At 43.2% G+C, this 18,222-nt stretch overlaps 1 protein-coding gene across 2 annotated transcripts in view; it reads left to right on the top strand.

Moving 5' to 3' along the window:
• Nucleotides 1-2,152: 2,152 nt before the first annotated feature.
• Nucleotides 2,153-18,222, top strand: part of sgca (sarcoglycan, alpha) — a 58,857-nt gene continuing 42,787 nt past the window's right edge. Inside the window, exons 1-2 of one of the 2 annotated variants that reach the window (XM_067968983.1) lie at nucleotides 2,153-2,247; nucleotides 14,336-14,464. In XM_067968983.1, coding sequence (XP_067825084.1) covers nucleotides 2,211-2,247; nucleotides 14,336-14,464 — 166 coding nt within the window. In that variant the 5' untranslated portion in view covers nucleotides 2,153-2,210. Of the gene's footprint in view, nucleotides 2,248-14,005; nucleotides 14,090-14,335; nucleotides 14,465-18,222 lie in introns of those variants that run through there. The other variant, XM_067968982.1, reaches the window with a different exon arrangement.

Below are 18,222 nucleotides of genomic sequence, written 5' to 3'. Positions count from 1 at the left end.
GTTGTTAGGAAGTTTCTTAGTGGGTCAGTGGGCATTGATACAAAGGACAGCTTTGTTCTACTAAGAACCACCCACCCAGTATTTCTTCTCCTTGAAGTAATGAGTGTGCTGTGGAATGCCGCAGAATGAAGGCACCATGGTTGCTTCCTGGATGAAGGTCACTAACATGCATGATGATGTTTCTGTGGTCAGATACCACCTGAACATTAATTTAGTGCAAACCTTTCTACATGAAACCAATGGGATTTATCTGAAGAGCCCGGATGCCCACATGGATACAATGCAATTGTTTGTATTCAAGAGAACCCTGCCACCTGGTGAAAGCTGTGTGTCTTGTCCAGCTGATGCCTCCTTCCTCAGGAAAAGTAATGAAGGTGTTGCATCTTGCAAAAGTAGCATTTGTCACTTTCCTGGTACATGTGCGCTCAGCAGACTGCCTGATGAGGCAGGTGCCTCCTGGGGTTGCTTAGATGAAGGTTTTATGCTGTGATAGTCTTCACTTCTACAGGAAGAGCTGTCCATGATCCACATGTCGTGTGCAGGTCATTGTGTAGAGTTGGCACAGCTCTGTGACAGTCTGTCTTGGGGAGTGCAGATAGCGAATGCAGGCCTCCTCTGACATGTCCAGGTACAGATTCTGGGCTAGTGACTTGTGTGGCCAAAATACTTCAGGGGTCATTTGAATCTGCATTTGTTGGCTCCCCAAAAACCCCTCCTCATTGTGCGATCAGAACCTCAAGTGAATACCCATCCTCAGCTCTTTGTAAAATGCAATGTTACCACGAAAAATGAAGAAAAATATTGGCAAGGAGAAAAAAAAATGGAGAGCTACTCTACGAAACCAACTAATGGATGGAGCAAAATGCGACCAAGGGTAGATAAAAACTCAATCTGTCCCTCTCCCAGAATAAAAATATTTACATTCTTCCATAAAGAAGCTTAGTTGCACAGATGAGCTCCCAAACACTCCGGTGAACCCAAATTTTAGGAGAGAGATTCACACTGTGGGTGGATCCTCACCCAAACTCATCAAAATACTCGCACTAAAATGTAATAATGGATTTTTGTAAATAAACGAGGCCATGTATGTTGGTACTACAGCCTCATTATTTGGTTCCAGATTGCAACCCCCCCCCACCCCGCCAAAATCAGGTACACAGTCAGTTGCCTAATTTTGTGATCTCGGTCCACTGCTCAAGAGGTTCCCCACCACTGGCAGGTCCTTGCAAACTAGTGCTTTTACTGTGTTTCAATACAGGCAGTATATCGCATAGGTTAGTGTTGGTGGACATCCTTGGTCTTTATAGAATGCAGAAGTCAGAGACCAGGCCATTGTTGTATGCCGCTGGATTGTGGCTAAGTAGGGAGTGCTTTTGGAAGAGATCTGCTTTTCAGAGGATCCAAAAATATAGCTTAGTCTCACTCTTCTTTCCTGCCATGTGGTGTTTTCCACTGTTAGCATTTATGTCACAAAAAACCATTGCAACTGCAAAAGATCCAAATCCTAATGGCAAAGCATGGCAGTGGCAGCAAAAATCTCAGCCCAAGTTACAAAATAGAAGCTAGTGCAACATTTGCGGTCTCATCAAAAAAACATTTTGGTGTTAGACTTTAAGCAGTCTCCAAGCCAGCTATTATTTATATGTGCTCAGTGACATCAAGCATTTAAAAATAACAGCAGCAGTACTAACTTGACCAAATTATCCTTGTCAGTTTACAAGTTGCTGTAGCCCAAGGGGCATGACTTATATTTTCTTATAACACTAATATTTATCACTGATCACTACCTCTTAGTGATCTTGGGGTTACAGAAATTGGCAGCACTGCAAGTTAGTTTGCAATTTGTACATCTACACAATCTTTGTTTTATTTTCTTTTTGTATAATCACAATGTAATTTAGTCATACCTTTATTTAATTTTTTTTACGGCATTCCAAACAAACTTTTGAAGAGAAACCATGGAGCTTTTTTTCCAAAACAGGAAATGTGAATGGCAGAGTTTGATTTTTGACAGTTTGGTCAAGCTGGGAAGTAGAAACAAACTCTTTTGCCAAGTGTATAGCTGTCAAGATGACTGAAAAAAACATTTACAAAAATAGTACAGTCACAGAAAGTCAATGTGTTAGAATGCTCCAGCTGCTGTCAAACAGTCATCCTTATGTTGCTGTCTGTCAAACTTGAAGCACTTTTCTTTTACCCTTTAGAGGAAGATGGCGATACACAGAGTTTGGGTTTATCCTTCTGCAGGCAAGTTTTTACTGTATTATCAGGATTTTCTATCAAAACATGGAACACTGGTTTTGTACATTAGAAACTTTCTTATTAAAACTAATATGTTTTGTGTAACAAGTTGTATTTCATAATATTTGCATTTTTTTTAAACCATTGTATTCAGTTTCTGAACAGAGTATGAATTGAATACTGTCTTTGCAATAATACTGTAATTCAATCCAAAGTCAAAAAATATATTTGATGGATTATTTTCCTGTATTTAACATACTTAAGTTTATCTTAATCAATTACATGTTGAGTAGATGGCTAGGGTGTGTTGTACAAAAGTTGGTCAGAAGGGAGAATTTTTAACATTGCTATTATTAAATTGCTGTGTTGGTTGCATTGTGGCAGCTGTGTTTCCAGCAATGTTTTAAGTTGGACTAGGAGACAAAAGTACTGGGAAGAAATAATGCAATATCATAGAAGCAATTATGACTTATATGTATCATAAAAAGTTTTGAAAATACGGTATTAGTCAAAGATACTTAACAAGAAGCAGTTTGTATCAACAAAAGTAGAACACAACATTATTTGGAAATTGAACAGTTTTGTTTAAATGGTCACATGTTCTGGTCTAATCCAAGTAGTCCCAATTCAGAGTTTTTTTTGCATATCCCTCTGTTGCGGCTATTTTAATGTTCCTGTTTGGCTTTTGAACTTCATTTTGAGGTCTCTCTACCACCTGTAACATGCAACAGGTTATTTAAAAAATGGTAAAGAGAGGATGCTATGTTTGCCAACAAGATGATGTCATCAACTTTGACACTACAATTTTTACTATTTTTATTAAGTTTCAACTAAACTAAAGGTTTTTAGCCTTAGGTTGACCTGGACTCCTTTCTCATTGAACAGAGGGGATGTATGATTTAGATTCAGCAGCATCAGGTATAACAACCATAGTGGTCTAAGATACTTTCTTAGGATTGAAAATCTATCATTGTGTCAGTATAGCATATACCCCAAACAATACATGTCACCCACTGTACATCCCTGACCTCTCTAACAGGTAGAATAAAACCATACAGTTAGATAATATAGTTCAGCTTAAAACTACTAGTCAAATTTATTGCACAACATAACTTTATACAGAACAAAAATAAATCAGAAGATAAAATAGCAATACAGTACTTAACTGAACACTTTAAACTGTTTTCTCAGACCAAAATAACAAAGCATTTTGGAATTCTTAGAGTCCTTTTCCAAACTCCTTTAACTGGATCTTGGATTAATGTAAAATGGGAGCTTCAGTTCCAGGGAGTTCTGCCTCATCATCGTGACAAACTTTGGTTTAGCTAAGTGAACTAAAAGTACAACCTCATTCCCAAGAACCTCTCAAACACACAACAACAAGCCAGCTCACATATTCCTGCCACTGGGGAGCACATAGAATAAGCACTAGTTTAGGTTGTACTAAAATGAAAGTCAGTGTTCTTGTTATGATGATAGATATTGTTTTAGCAGGAGCAGTGGCCCCAAATTTCCTTGGGGCCCAGTGATATATCTGGGGATGAAGTTCAACAGTCATAATGTGACAGGCCAGAAAATTGGGTGAGACCCAGTGATACTGGTTCTCCGCCCCATAGATCATCCTGCACAAGTTTTCTGTGGCAGCAAGACCAGACAGAAGTTATGTTTGCTCCCTGAAGGCCTGGTGTTGAAAAAAGAGCAAGGCCAGCAGGGTGACATTACCCATATAATTTCTTATAGTTCGAGCCTCTTCTCCCCTTATTATACTAGACGCCATTTATGGGGCCTAACAACTGAAAATTCTACCCTCTAGAATCCATAGTACAGGATGGAATCAATGACAGAGCTATGGGAAGATCAGAGATGGTTAGTATCGATTTATAAAGAGGTCATGTTTGACTAATTTAATTTTTTTGAGAAAATCACAATGTGTATGGGGAAAAGGGAATATGATGGATGTTGTATATGTGGATTTTCAGATAGGTTTTTGATAAAGTGCCAAATAAGACATTGTTACAAAAATTATGGAATATTTGGTAAAATTTTTGTCTTCACTGCATTGGCGGTAATCTGGCAGAGTGGATCATCCGCCTGTTATAGAACCTGCCCATGGGCAGGTGATTCAATCCACCAGATTACTGTCCATGCGGTGAAGATGGAGATTTGATGGTATTAGACAGGAACTTTCAGAAGATTGCTTTGGCAGATAAGGCAAAGGAGAATCCAAAGAGCTTCTACAAATACATAAAGGGCAAAAGAGTAACTAGGGAGAGAGTAGGGCCTTTTAAGGATCAACAAGGTCATCTATGTGCGGAACCACAAGAGATGGTGAGATCCTAAATGAATATTTCGCATCGGTACTTACGGTTGAGAAAGGCATGGATGTTAGGGAACTTGGGGAAATAAATAGTGATGTCTTGAGGAGTGTACAAATTACAGAGAGGGAGGTGCTGGAAGTCTTAACGCGTATCAAGGTAGATAAATCTCCGGGACCTGATGAAATGTATCCCAGGACGTTATGAGAAGTTAGGGAGGAAATTGCGGGTCCCCTAGCAGAGATATTTGAATCATCAACAGCTACAGGTGAGGTGCCTGAAGATTGGAGGGTAGCAAATGTTGTGCCTTTGTTTAAGAAGGGCCGCAGGGAAAAGCCTGGGAACTACAGACCGGTGAGCCTGACATCTGTAGTGGCTAAGTTGTTAGAGGGTATTCTGAGAGACAGGATCTACAGGCATTTGGAGAGGCAGGGACTGATTAGGAACAGTCAGCATGGTTTTGTGAGTGGAAAATCATGTCTCACGAATTTGATTGAGTTTTTTGAAGGGGTAACCAAGAAGATAGATGAGGGCTGTGCAGTAGATGTGGTCTACATGGACTTTAGCAAAGCCTTTGACAAGGTACCGCATGGTAGGTTGTTACATAAGGTTAAATCTCACAGGATCCAAGGTGAGGTAGCCAATTGGATACAAAATTGGATTGACGACAGAAGACAGAGGGTGGTTGTAGAGGGTTGTTTTTCAAACTGGAGGCCTGTGACCAGCGGTGTGCCTCAAGGATCGGTGCTGGGTCCGCTGTTATTTGTTATTTCTATTAATGATTTGGATGAGAATTTAGGAGGCATGGTTAGTAAGTTTGCAGATGACACCAAGATTGGTGGCATTGTGGACAGTGAAGAAGGTTATCTAGGATTGCAACGGGATCTTGATAAATTGGGCCAGTGGGCCGATGAATGGCAGATGGAGTTTAATTTAGATAAATGTGAGGGGACGCATTTTGGTAGATCGAATCGGGCCAGGACCTACTCCGTTAATGGTAGGGCGTTGGGGAGAGTTATAGAACAAAGAGATCCAGGAGTACAGGTTCATAGCTCCTTGAAAGTGGAGTCACAGGTTGATAGGGTGGTGAAGAAGGCATTCAGCATGCTTGGTTTCATTGGTCAGAACATTGAATACAGGAGTTGGGATGTCTTGTTGAAGTTGTACAAGACATTAGTAAGGCCACACTTGGAATACTGTGTACAGTTCTGGTCACCCTATTATAGAAAGGATATTATTAAACTAGAAAGAGTGCAGAAAAGATTTACTAGGATGCTACCGGGACTTGATGGTTTGACTTATAGGGAGAGGTTGGATAGACTGGGACTTTTTTCCCTGGAGAGTAGGAGGTTTAGGGGTGATGTTATAGGAGTCTATAAAATAATGAGGGGCATAGATAAGGTAGATAGTCAAAATCTTTTCCCAAAGGTAGGGGAGTCTATAACGAGGGGGCATAGATTTAAGGCGAGAGGGGAGAGATACAAAAGGGTCCAGAGGGGCAATTTTTTCACTCAAAGGGTGGTGAGTGTCTGGAACGAGCTGCCAGAGGCAGTGGTAGAGGCGGGTACAATTTTGTCTTTTAAAAAGCATTTGGACAGTTACATGGGTAAGATGGGTATAGAGGGATATGGGCCAAGTGCAGGCAATTGGGACTAGCTTAGTGGTATAAACTGGGCGACATGGACATGTTGGGCCGAAGGGCCTGTTTCCATGTTGTGAACTTCTATGATTCTATGATTTCCCCCATTGTATTAAAAAGTATGCAGCTGCATGGATAGAGATGGCTTCGGGGGACAGAAAGCAAAGAGTTGGCTTAAATGGATGTTATTGGAATAGGCAGGATTTGGATAGTGATGGGCCCAGGGATTGGGACCTCTTTTGATTCCCATTTATATAAATGACTGACACAAAAAGAATGACATTGTAGTTTGGTGATGATATCAAATGGCTAACTGTGATGAAGAATGCAAGCAACTGCAGGAAGTCATAGACAGGTTAGTAGAGAGGGCAGATACATGACAAATACAGTTCAATGTAAGAAATGTGATGGAGTAGATTTTGGGAAAAAGAACAGTGAAAGGATGCGTGCCTTAAATAATAAGGTTTTTAACAGAGTGAAGGAACAGTGCCCAGTCCTGAGGTTGTTTATCCCCTGGCTGGAGAATCTAGAACTAGGAGGCATAGGGGTCGATTTTAGGATGGCCTAGTGGGTGCATTGGGGGCGGGGGGGCTCGTAAAATCAGGGAATCCTGGGGCAGGTCCGGAGCCCGGCTCCCGGGACTCCCACCGGCAATTAAAGCCGACGGGATGACAATTTAAATACTTACTTACCTAGTTGAGGTATTTGACAGACCTCATTGACTGGAGATTTTGGCAGGGGTGCAATTTTCATGGATCCTCAGCGTGTTTCCCGTGCTGTGGGAAACACTCCCTGTTGGAGCAGACGTGTTTCAGTCAGTAGCCAGTGGGAGATGCAAAGGATTTTTTGACAGTCGGGGGGAAATCCTCATGTATTGCAGCAGGGCTCTCTGTCACTTCAGACAAAGTTTTGGCTGCAACACCTTTGTCTTTCCACTCAAAATTATTAATTTATAGCCTAAACTCTGCTGCGCAAACACATTTACCTACTTTGCGGACCCCCTCAAACTCACACCGTCAGGATGGGGGGGCGCCATGGCTGCATTGTTCATTTCATCCAAGGACGAGCAACATCACCAGCCTCGCCAGACATGCCGTCCACTTCCGCCACATGGAGCTCCACAACACAGTGCTGCGCCACAGGCACCTGCACAAAATAGTCGTGCAACTACACATACACCCACTGTAGGGTGACCCAATGGGTGGCATCAAGTGTGGGTGTTCATGGAGAACCTCATGAAAAAGGACTTATTGCACAAGCCGTCAAGAATGGCCAAGATGTGGCAGTAGCGGTGACAATGTAATATTTAATGTGAGTTGAACCAGAATCAAATATAAATAAAAAACATGACAAACCATCAAACACCCTTTTGCATCCCCTTTGTGCTCACGAAACCTTTGCCTTACACTTCCTACTACTCATACGTGATGCAACCCCTGTGGCTGCAGCAAAGGTAGTTGGGTGAGGATGACCGTGAAAGAGATGCATCGGAGGGTGAGTATGAGACAGAGCCATGAGATTGTATGAGGATTGGGTTGAGTGGTAGTGATGGGATGAGTACTGGGGAGGTGAGTAAGTGCAGGTAAGTTGAGGATGAGGTTTGAGTGGGTGTGAGAAGTGATGTGATAGAGTAGTGTTGGCAGTGCAGGAGTTGTAGGGTGGAAGACAGAGTGTAGGAGAATGAGTAAGTGTGCTCACTTTGGCTGGCCTAGTTAGGTCATTGAAGCGCTTCCTGCACTATATCCAGGTGCGGGATATGTTGCTGGTACTGATGACCTCCTCTGCCACCTCGAGCCAAGCCTTCTTGGTGGCAGAGGCAGGCCACTTCCTCCCATCCGCCGGGTAGAAGATCTCCCTCCTCCTCCTCCTCAACCCATCCAGTAAGATCTGGAGTAAGGCATCATTAAACCTGGGAGCAGCCTTTCCCCTGGGTTGCTGTTTTGGCTGTTTGCTGCAGGAGCAGCATTGGAGAACTGCCCCTTTAAATAGGGCTCCCGACAGCCTGTGATGCAGGTGCGCAGTCCGCCCACTGCGCAGGTTTCCAACGGGAAACCCGGAAGCCAAGCTAAGTGGCTTCAATTTACACGCGATCGCGTGGGGAATGCACCAATTTTACTGGGCGGGTTACCCACTTGCCCAGTCGACCCCCCGCTGCCAACCCACCTCCCTGGTAATATCAGGGCCATAGTCTCAGGATAAGGGGTCGGCTATTTAGAACTGAGATAAGGAGAAATTTCTTCACTCAGAGGGTGGTGAATCTTTGGAATTCTCTTCCCCAGAGGGCTGTGGATGCTCAGTCATTGAGTATATTCAAGGCTGAGATCGATAAATTTTTGGACTCTAAGGTAAGCAAGGGATATGGGGATCGGGCGGGAAAGTGGAGTTGAGGTCGAGATTAGCCATGATCTTAATGAATGGCGAAGAAGGTTCGAGGGGGCCGTATGGCCTACTCCTGCTCCTATTTCTTATATTCTTATCTAAGTGTTCAGATAATTGAGATCTTTAAAGATGTGCGTCCACGTAGAAAAGGCAAATGGGATTCTGGGTTTTACACATGAATATAGAGGAAGGAAATGATGATAAGTTTGTACAAGACACTGGTTCGGCCACAGGTAGAGAATTGCAAGCAGTTTACGGAACCCCATTGTAAAAAGATTTTTTTTCACCTGGAGGGTTGTTAGAACTTGGAATGCTTTAGCACAACTGGCTACTAAAATAGAGTCTACAACAGAATTTAAAAGGAATTTACAAGGGGTTTACAAAGGCAGCCAGCTTCCACCCTTTTCAGCCAGGTGCCAGCGTGGATAGAACATTTGATCCCAACTGAGGGCCTAGGAGTGGGAACTCCTGACTTTTAGGCACTCCCTCAGCAGTCTCTTTCTGTGTTGTTACACTTGATTACATTTGACACAGCATTACAGCACAAGTAGGAACCATACTACCCGGCCATAATAAGAAATGCATGATTTAAGGATTAAGCTTGCTCATGGTTACATCTGATACAATGTTACATTCTAAACAGGTAAATTAATGCAATGCTATTCTTTTAACACACATCATATGTTACTGTCACATTCCTGTTTATACACTTTATGCAAGCCCAGGTTAATAATTACCTCTTTTCCCAGGCCAGCAGCCCGAACTATTGGAATGATCCAAAACATAATCACACAGCAAAAGTAAAAGAGAAAAGAAAATCAGAAATACATCCACAATTACACCCTATTTTCTCCTATTGTGCTTTGCCTGGAGAGAGAGAGAGGCCACTACTCTTGTGTTCAATTGCCAATTAAAGTTTGCCAATGCCATCTCAATTATTTAAATTTCTGGTATTAGCTTAACAAAAGCCCATGATTATCATAACCCACAAGAGGAGCAAGCTAAACCAAACTGATCGTAAATGGAAGTCACTTAAATTTCCCACCTTGGTGCTCCTTTGTTTTGTCGTTAACTATGCATACTCAAGTTACCATCTTACGCAATACCAAAACAAAGAACAACTATCTGCCTTAAGTGAGAATTAACGATGGCTTTCCCACAGCTTTAGTTACTAATCCTTAGAAACCCAAGAATCCCTCAGAATACATAACATAAATTTTCTATTGGCAGGATAAAGGTTAATTTAAACACTATGTGCACACCCTAATATTTGGAAATATAAAGGCCAATTCCCAGATGATGTGCTCAGAAACCATGATTGTGCATGGGCCTCATTATACCTCTTAATTGTAGACAATCATATCTAAATTGGTCCCACAACTAATTCCCTGATTTTTCTGACCTGTTTATTGCTGCTTGCCCGTTTAAAAGGGCAACTGCTGGGATTTCCTTTTTCTGGTTTTCAGAGCTTGGATTTTTAAGGTGTGACAGTTCACCATTGTGTTTAAAGTTTTATTTTTTGGGGACTTTTCATAGTGGTTTCTGCACTATTGTGGGTGCATTACTTTCTCCTATTATTTGCTGCTGCGTTTTTGCAAAGGAAAACTTTTGCAGTGACCTTATCCAAGAGCACTATTGCTGAAGCAACCGCTTCCCTAGCAGGGACCACAGTTATCAGTATGGGAAGGCCATTAGGCATTCCAATTGCAGTGATGGATTTAGAGGAAAATTCATTCAGTCAAAGATAACAAACATCTCACGTACCCAGCTTGGCCGCGTCCTTTTATGCAAGACTTCAGATTGCGGCACATGTACTTTGGGACAACTGAGGAGACCTGCCTTCACCATTTACACGTCACATCTCTTTCAGCCCGACCTCCAGACAAGACCCTTCACACACACAGATGGTGAAGGTACCCACAACATTAAAATTGCACGCGACTGGATCCTTTCAAGCCACCACTCGTGACATTTGTGTTCGTCACTCTTTGGTCCATCAATGTATCAAGCAAGTGACAAATGTTAGGGGGAAACACTTTGTCACTTTTCCCATGGACAGTAAGCAACATCATAAGAGTACTTTGCACCTCAGTCCTTGGGAGCTCCCTGCAAATGGCTGTGGAGGTGCTACTCACTCTATGGTGGACATCAGGTTTACCAAATTGTCTCACATGACTCTACAGATGTCAGAGCTGCACTTATGCATAGCCTCTAATATATCATGCAGGGAGTTATAGAGTCATAGAGTTATACAGCACGGATAGAGGCCCTTCGGCCCATCGTGTCCGCGCCGGCCATCTAGCCCTGTCTACTCTAATCCCATATTCCAGCATTTGGTCCGTAGCCTTGTATGCTATGGCATTTCAAGTGCTCATCCAAATGCTTCTTGAATGTTGTGAGGGTTCCTGCCTCCACAACCCTTTCAGGCAGTGAGTTCCAGACTCCAACCACCCTCTGGGTGAAAAAGTTCTTTCTCAAATCCCCTCTAAACCTCCCGCCTTTTACCTTGAATCTATGTCCCCTTGTTATAGAACCCTCAACGAAGGGAAAAAGCTCCTTAGTATCCATCCTATCTGTGCCCCTCATAATTTTGTACACCTCAATCATGTCCCCCCTCAGCCTCCTCTGCTCCAAGGAAAACAAACCCAATCTTCCCAGTCTCTCTTCATAGCTGAAGCGCTCCAGCCCTGGTAACATCCTGGTGAATCTCCTCTGCACCCTCTCCAAAGCGATCACATCCTTCCTGTAGTGTGGCGACCAGAACTGCACACAGTACTCCAGCTGTGGCCTAACCAGTGTTTTATACAGCTCCATCATAACCTCCTTGCTCTTATATTCTATGCCTCGGCTAATAAAGGCAAGTATCCCATATGCCTTCTTTACCACCTTATCTACCTGTTCTGCCGCCTTCAGGGATCTGTAAACTTGCACACCAAGATCCCTCTGACCCTCAGTCTTGCCTAGGGTCCTCCCATTCATTGTGTATTCCCTTGCCTTGTTAGTCCCTCCAAAGTGCATCACCTCGCACTTTTCCGGGTTAAATTCCATTTGCCACTGTTCCGCCCATCTGACCAACCCATCTATATCGTCCTGCAGACTGAGGCTATCCTCCTCGCTATTTACCACCCTACCAATTTTTGTATCATCAGCGAACTTACTGATCATACCTTTTACATTCATATCCAAGTCATTAATGTAGACCACAAACAGCAAGGGACCCAGCACCGATCCCTGTGGTACCCCACTGGCCACAGGCTTCCAGTCACAAAAACAACCTTCGACCATCACCCTCTGCCTTCTGCCACTAAGCCAGAGGATTCTCAAAGCTGTGCATGAAGTGCTTCTGTTATTAATGAGTTCCTCTCTACATGCAACCCCATAAGGTACGAATCCATGAGCCATGCAGCAGAGGAACATTTGGCCTTGGACTTCCTTTTACCGTGTTTCTGTTTCTCTGGTGCCACCATGACTTGCTCCTTCTCACTTTTGCTCTGTGTTTCACTTGATGCTCCTTCCTGATCTTTTTCTCGTTCCTCTAAGGGGAATGTATCTGAACTGCTGCCTGTGAGGTCAGGAGAGCTTGACAGGTGCTCATGAGAAAGGCAAGCTTCCTGCTTGAGTCTGCTTGCAGAACTATCATCTTGGGAAGCCCCAACACAAAGAAAAGAGGAACGTAATAGCAAGGTTCATGCTTGAAATGGTTCAGTAGACAATATCAATGCAATTAGACTGTGTGCCATGCTGCTGGGTAGACGTCCCTGTGTGTTTGTGAGGCAATATGAAGAGGGAGTGAGAAGAATTTGTTGAAGAGAACACTTACCTTGTTGAGCTGGCATCAAGTCACCAAGACCTCTCTGGCCCACACCTTCCACGCTCATAATTCCAAGCACTGTCTCCTCATGGCAGGTCATCCATTAGTCTAGTTTCTCACTTTCTGGTATAGGCAGCCTTCTTCTTTAAGAATATACACTTTCAGTATTTGGATCCAACGTGAATTGCACCTTAGAACTCAACCTACTAGCCATCTTGTCTGCAGGAGGACGATATCTTTCTCTGTGCCTACCACAGAATTCAAGCTGAAACATTAGATTCTTTCTAGCTCATTACATAATCTAAAGTGCAAAATTCAAGTAATGATTTACATTTGACCTTTTTACAATGATCATTTAGCAATGCAAATAAATCATAATTAAATCAGATTAAAGTTTGATTAACTAAACAGCACTAGTAGACTGAGCAATGACTAGAAAGATGGTCGAGAATTTCCTAACCTGCGGCAATGCCACTGGAGGTGTGGTGAGGTATGACATCTACCTAACCCTAAATTCGGTGTTGATCCCAGTGCATTTCTTGGGGTCAGTCTAATTAATGGTGGGGGAGAGCATTAAGTCGCTCTTGCAGCAGTCCATCGGCAACTGCAGCAGCTTAAAGGGGCAGGAAATGGTCTGATCCATGAATATGACAGCAATCCATTTATTGGGAGCTCTTTATCAATGTGCCCTTCATAGGTTGCACTGACCTCTGTGCCCAAATAAGACCCCAGATTCTTTCCGCTGCCTTTGGCAATGCTGAACACTTGTTGCCGGCAGGCATAACTTATGCCCAGCGTTATTGAGGCAGTAATGGCAGGAAGTATTACATACCTTGCCATCCTGTCATTACCAAGTCCTTTAAGTGTGCCCAACCTTATTTATGCAGGGATGTCTGATGCCCAGTTAAAATGACACCAGAAGATCGCTACAGTGCCAGAACTGGACAGAGACCCAGCGGAATGGATTCTTGCCCAATTTTCTGCCCCCAACAAGAATTATACCAGTAACCAGGCATAACTGGAGAGGACGATCTCCTCTGTAAATTATAATTTCAAATTATTATTATTGTAATCTCCTCATTAGATGTTCTCTAACATAATATGTTATTTATGGCTCTTTTTTTCTTAATGGAGAAGCAAAGTACAATAACAACAGCAACAACTTGCATTTATATAGCGCCTTTAACGTAGTAAAACATCAAATTTTCAAACAAATTTTGATACCTAGCCACATAAGGAGATATTAGGACAGGTGACTAAAAGCTTGGTCAAAGTGGTAGGTTTTAAGGAGTGTCTTAAAGAAGGAGAGGTGGAGATTTGGCGAGGTTTAGGGTGGGAATTCCAGAGCTTAGGGCCTAGGCAGCTGAGGGCACGGCCGCCAATGGTAGAGTGATTAAAAACGGGGATGTGCAAGAGGCCAGGATTGGAGGAGTGCTGAGATTCGGAGAGTTGTAGGGCAGGAGGAGGTTACAGAGATATGATGGGGCGAGGCCATGGAGGAATTTGAAAACAAGGATGAGAACTTTAAAATCAAGGCGTTGCCAGAACGGGAGCCGATGTAGATCAACGAGCACGGGGGTGAGGGGTGAACAGGACTTGGTGCAAGTTAGGATATGAGCAGCAGAGTTTTGGATGAGCTCAAGTTTATGGAGGGTGGAAGATGGGAGGCCAGCCAAGGGAGCATCGGAATAATCAAGTCTAGAGGTAACAAAGACATGGATGAGGGTTTGAGCAGCAGATGAGCTGAGGCAAGGGTGGAGACGGGTGATGTTACGGAGGCAGAAATAGGCGGTCTTGGTGATGGAGCGGATATGAGGTTGCAAGCTCATCTCTGGGTCAAATAGGGTGCCAAGGCTTTATAATACATTCCTAATAAAATGTGTATCACTCCAAAACAATTTAGGAAGTGTGTTTATTGTGTTTGTTTAATTGATTTGTTTTGTTTTGCAGTGTTCCTTATTACAATATGTTCCATTTTCGCTGATCAGTATGTGACTCCCATGGCAGGGGTCTTATTTGTCCATGTATTGGAGAGGGGCTATTTTCAAGAAGGATTTCGTTCCTTTCAGGAAACATCTGGTAAGCAATCCTATTTAATGTTTTCTTACATTGTATTTAAACTCCAACTTTACCATCGGTGTAGTAATTTCAACTTTGCACTGATGCTGAGTAGGCAGTGTAAATCCAGAGACAGGGCCAAACCTGACTCTCAAGAGAAGTAGAGTGAGATTGGAGTATAAATCCAATGCGGTGTCAAACTTGGTTTGCAAAGTGCTCAGGACTTTTGTTGGACACTTTGTAAACTGACCCGACCTTAATTTAAACATTTAGAGAGCAGAGATTCTCCCCTTGCTGCTCCCCAAATATTTACATTTCTAACTTTGGGGATACAGCTTTGCTGCTGCAGCTATACAGGTATGCACAGAACTCTCTCTAAAATAGGAGAGTTACATTTCCAGCCAGACAGAAACCAAGCAATGTAAACAAAGTTCTGCCTGGCTGGAACCTGAACTGCAGCTACCAGTCTGAGATTGGTAGCTGCAGTGTAAATGCATCCTCTTATGTATGGTAGCCGAGTTATGTAGCTAAACAAAGAACTGTATTTTGAATAAGGCGGCCGCCGCAAAGGCCCTGTGGGGAAAGGCAACCGTTTAGAGCCTTCCCGCCATTGTAAACCGAGGGGATGCAATCAGGGAAAAACCCCCTCGGGCAGAATGTAAAATTCAAATTGCTGAAATGTACCTGTAATGAATCTGAAATGAATCTGTAAGCAATAATCTGTGTTGAGTATGATACAATGAGACACCCTAGAGTGTCATGAACTGTAATTATGTCCAATGTGTTCATTGTACTGTACTTGACGTAACCTGCAAATTGTATAATCTGTATTGTGTACGTTTGGAAAGTGATATGACAACTGTATTGTATGTACTGCTGCAAATTTTATGAATAAAGTATATTTTTTGAAAAAAAAGGGTATGAACAATGGTAGTATAGCAGTAATTCAGTTTCTAGTAGTATTTGTGTGTTTGCAAAAATATTTTCGAAGCTTCAAAGCTCAATTTTTTGAAAAAAAAACTTTCAGGGGACTTGAGTGTGTCTTTTCTGAGGTACAGGGGCCGATTTTGTTTTCAGTTCTGAGTCAGTTCTATATGGTTAAGAATTGGAGCAAATCATACCGGAATGGTCAAGTGCAAATAACATTCAGTTCTTCAGTGAGACTCAGACGTGCCTAGGGAGGACACGAGAGATGGGAGAGGAAATTTAAATAAAGGTCAAATTTAAAGGGATGGAGACAATTAAAGGGAAGTGTCACAATTGGCAGACAAAAAATTCAGAAAGCCTTTGAAAAGTCTCGAAGGGTGTCTGCCAAGACTGAAGGGACAGGCCATTGAGATATGGCAGGCCAACATGAAGGGAAAGAGAACCCTATATGCAAGCATGAGTCTGCATACATGTGATCGATTAGCCCAGCATCTGACCCCTATTCACTGGTTGATGAAGTCGAGGTGGTGCTGCATGAGGTCCTTGTGAGGAGGGTTGCTTTCTGTGCCATTCCACGGTTCCATCCTCCTAGGTCAGCATTGCAGCAGGGCCTCCATGAAGGTTCAGACAAGTTTCAGTCTATAGCTAACTGTCACTATCCCTGCACGTGGCAGCCCCATACTGGATGGTAGCTGCAGGTGTCCTTGCAGACCCTGAAAAGATAGCCATTCGAGCGATGGTGGCTCTTGATCATGCTGACTCCCCAAAGCCTTTCCACCATCTACAAGGCACAAGTCAGGAGTGTGATGGAATACTCTCCACTTGCCTGGATGAGTGCAGCTCCAACAACACTCAAGAAGCTTGACACCATCCAGGACAAAGCAGCTCGCTTGATTGGCACCCCATCCACCACCCTAAACATTCACTCCCTTCACCACCGGCGCACTGTGGCTGCAGTGTGTACCATCCACAGGATGGACTACAGCAATTCGCCAAGGCTTCTTCGACAGCACCTCCCAAACCCGCGACCTCTACCACCTAGAAGGACAAGAGCAGCAGGCACATGGGAACAACACCACCTGCATGTTCCCCTCCAAGTCACACACCATCCCGACTTGGAAATATATCGCCGTTCCTTCATCGTCGCTGGATCAAAATCCTGGAACTTCCTTTCTAGCAGCACTGTGGGAGAACCTTCACTACACGGACTGCAGCGGTTCAAGAAGGCGGCTCATCACCACCTTCTCAAGGGCAATTAGAGATGGGCAATTAATGCTGGCCTCACCAGCGATGCCCACATCCCATGAACGAATAAAAAAAAGCATGACATTCTGTGACTTGGGTGCTTCTGAGGAGCCATTCATCAGCACACTTAGTCAGGCATGCACACATTGTAATGATCCATTGGTGGTCTGTTAGCATAACTTCCTTTCGAAAGCAAAGCCTCCAAAAGCACTACATCTGCCAAAATGAGATAATTTTACCTCTCTCTGCACATGCAGGTGCTAGCAGGAAGTCATGAACCACCTTTTAGATAGCTTGACCTTTCTGACATTCCTCCACAGCCCCTCCACTTCTTTAGAAGCTGTGGCTCGGTGGTAGCATTCTTGCCTCTGAGTCAGAAATCGTGGGTTCAAATCCCACTCCAGAGACTTGAGCATAAAATCAAGACTGACACTCCACTGCAGTACTGCGGGGGTGCTGTAGTGTTGGAGGCCCCATCTGCCCTCTCAGGTGGGCATAAAAGATCCCACAGCACTATTTAGAAGAGAAGGGGAGTTCTCCCCAGTGTCCTGGCCAATATTTATCCTTCAACCAGCATCACTAAAAAACAGATGATCTGGTCATTATCTCATTACTGTTTGTGGGACCTTGCTGTGCGCACATTGGCTGCTGCGATTCCTATATTGCAACTACATTACAACTACACTTCAAAAGTACCTCATTGGCTAAAAAGTGCTTTGGGACTTCCTGAGGTCATGAAAGGTGCTATATAAACGCAAGTTCTTCCTTTCTTTAAAAAAAGCCACTGGTGCCAGTGAAGGTGCTGAGGGTAAAGAAAATATTACGGGCAACTAGCACAAAAAGTCATGAAAATTTAAGTGACAGCAGGAAAGAAAATAACAAAAAGGACCCAGAAATGGGACTGAATGACACTGAATCATCCTTCCCACCAGGTTTCTTATACAGTAGACTTGGCATCCAGAGTATCTGCTGGCCAAAGAATTGGGCGGGGGAAGCTTTCTCACTTCCTTTTGAATAAGCTAATGAAGCTCCCACCAGTCTTGGACAGGAGTTTCCGACGCCCACCCCAGGCCTAACTGGTAGGATAAGTGGGGCTGAAATTAGACAGAACTGATTTCTGCCTATTTTTGCATGTAGGCATGTGATGGACTCGAGTCTTTTGCTGATAGATATTTCGAATAGACTGAAGCTGTTAGAGGTTTGAATGATATAGATTAGAACAATATTCATTCATCTTTGGTACCTCAATTCTAATAAATCAAGCCAAGAAAGAAAGGATGAAGATGTGTTTTCTCTGACTGTTAAGAAACCTAAAGTAAATGATTCTGGATGGTCACAATCAAGTTTTCAGTGACAAACAAATAAAAATAAAAGAGGCTGAGGCTCTTTATGTGGAAAAGATCCATTTTTCTAATCTGTTTTTCAATTTAAAATGTCTTCAACTTTAAGTATGCTCTTCCAAGGACCCTTGCTGTAAGGTGGATGAAGAAATATGTTATTATCCCTTACCCTGATGAATAAGCATAGGGACAGAAATGTTTGCACCAATGCAGAACGGCGACATGGACCACTAATTTGAATGTTGATCCATTTCACTGGATTCCTGC

This window comes from Heptranchias perlo, chromosome 30, assembly GCF_035084215.1.
Source record: "Heptranchias perlo isolate sHepPer1 chromosome 30, sHepPer1.hap1, whole genome shotgun sequence".
NCBI classification, from domain to species: domain Eukaryota; kingdom Metazoa; phylum Chordata; class Chondrichthyes; order Hexanchiformes; family Hexanchidae; genus Heptranchias; species Heptranchias perlo.
Note: the sequence above shows the minus strand (reverse complement) of the source record. Positions and strands in the feature narration are given on the sequence as shown.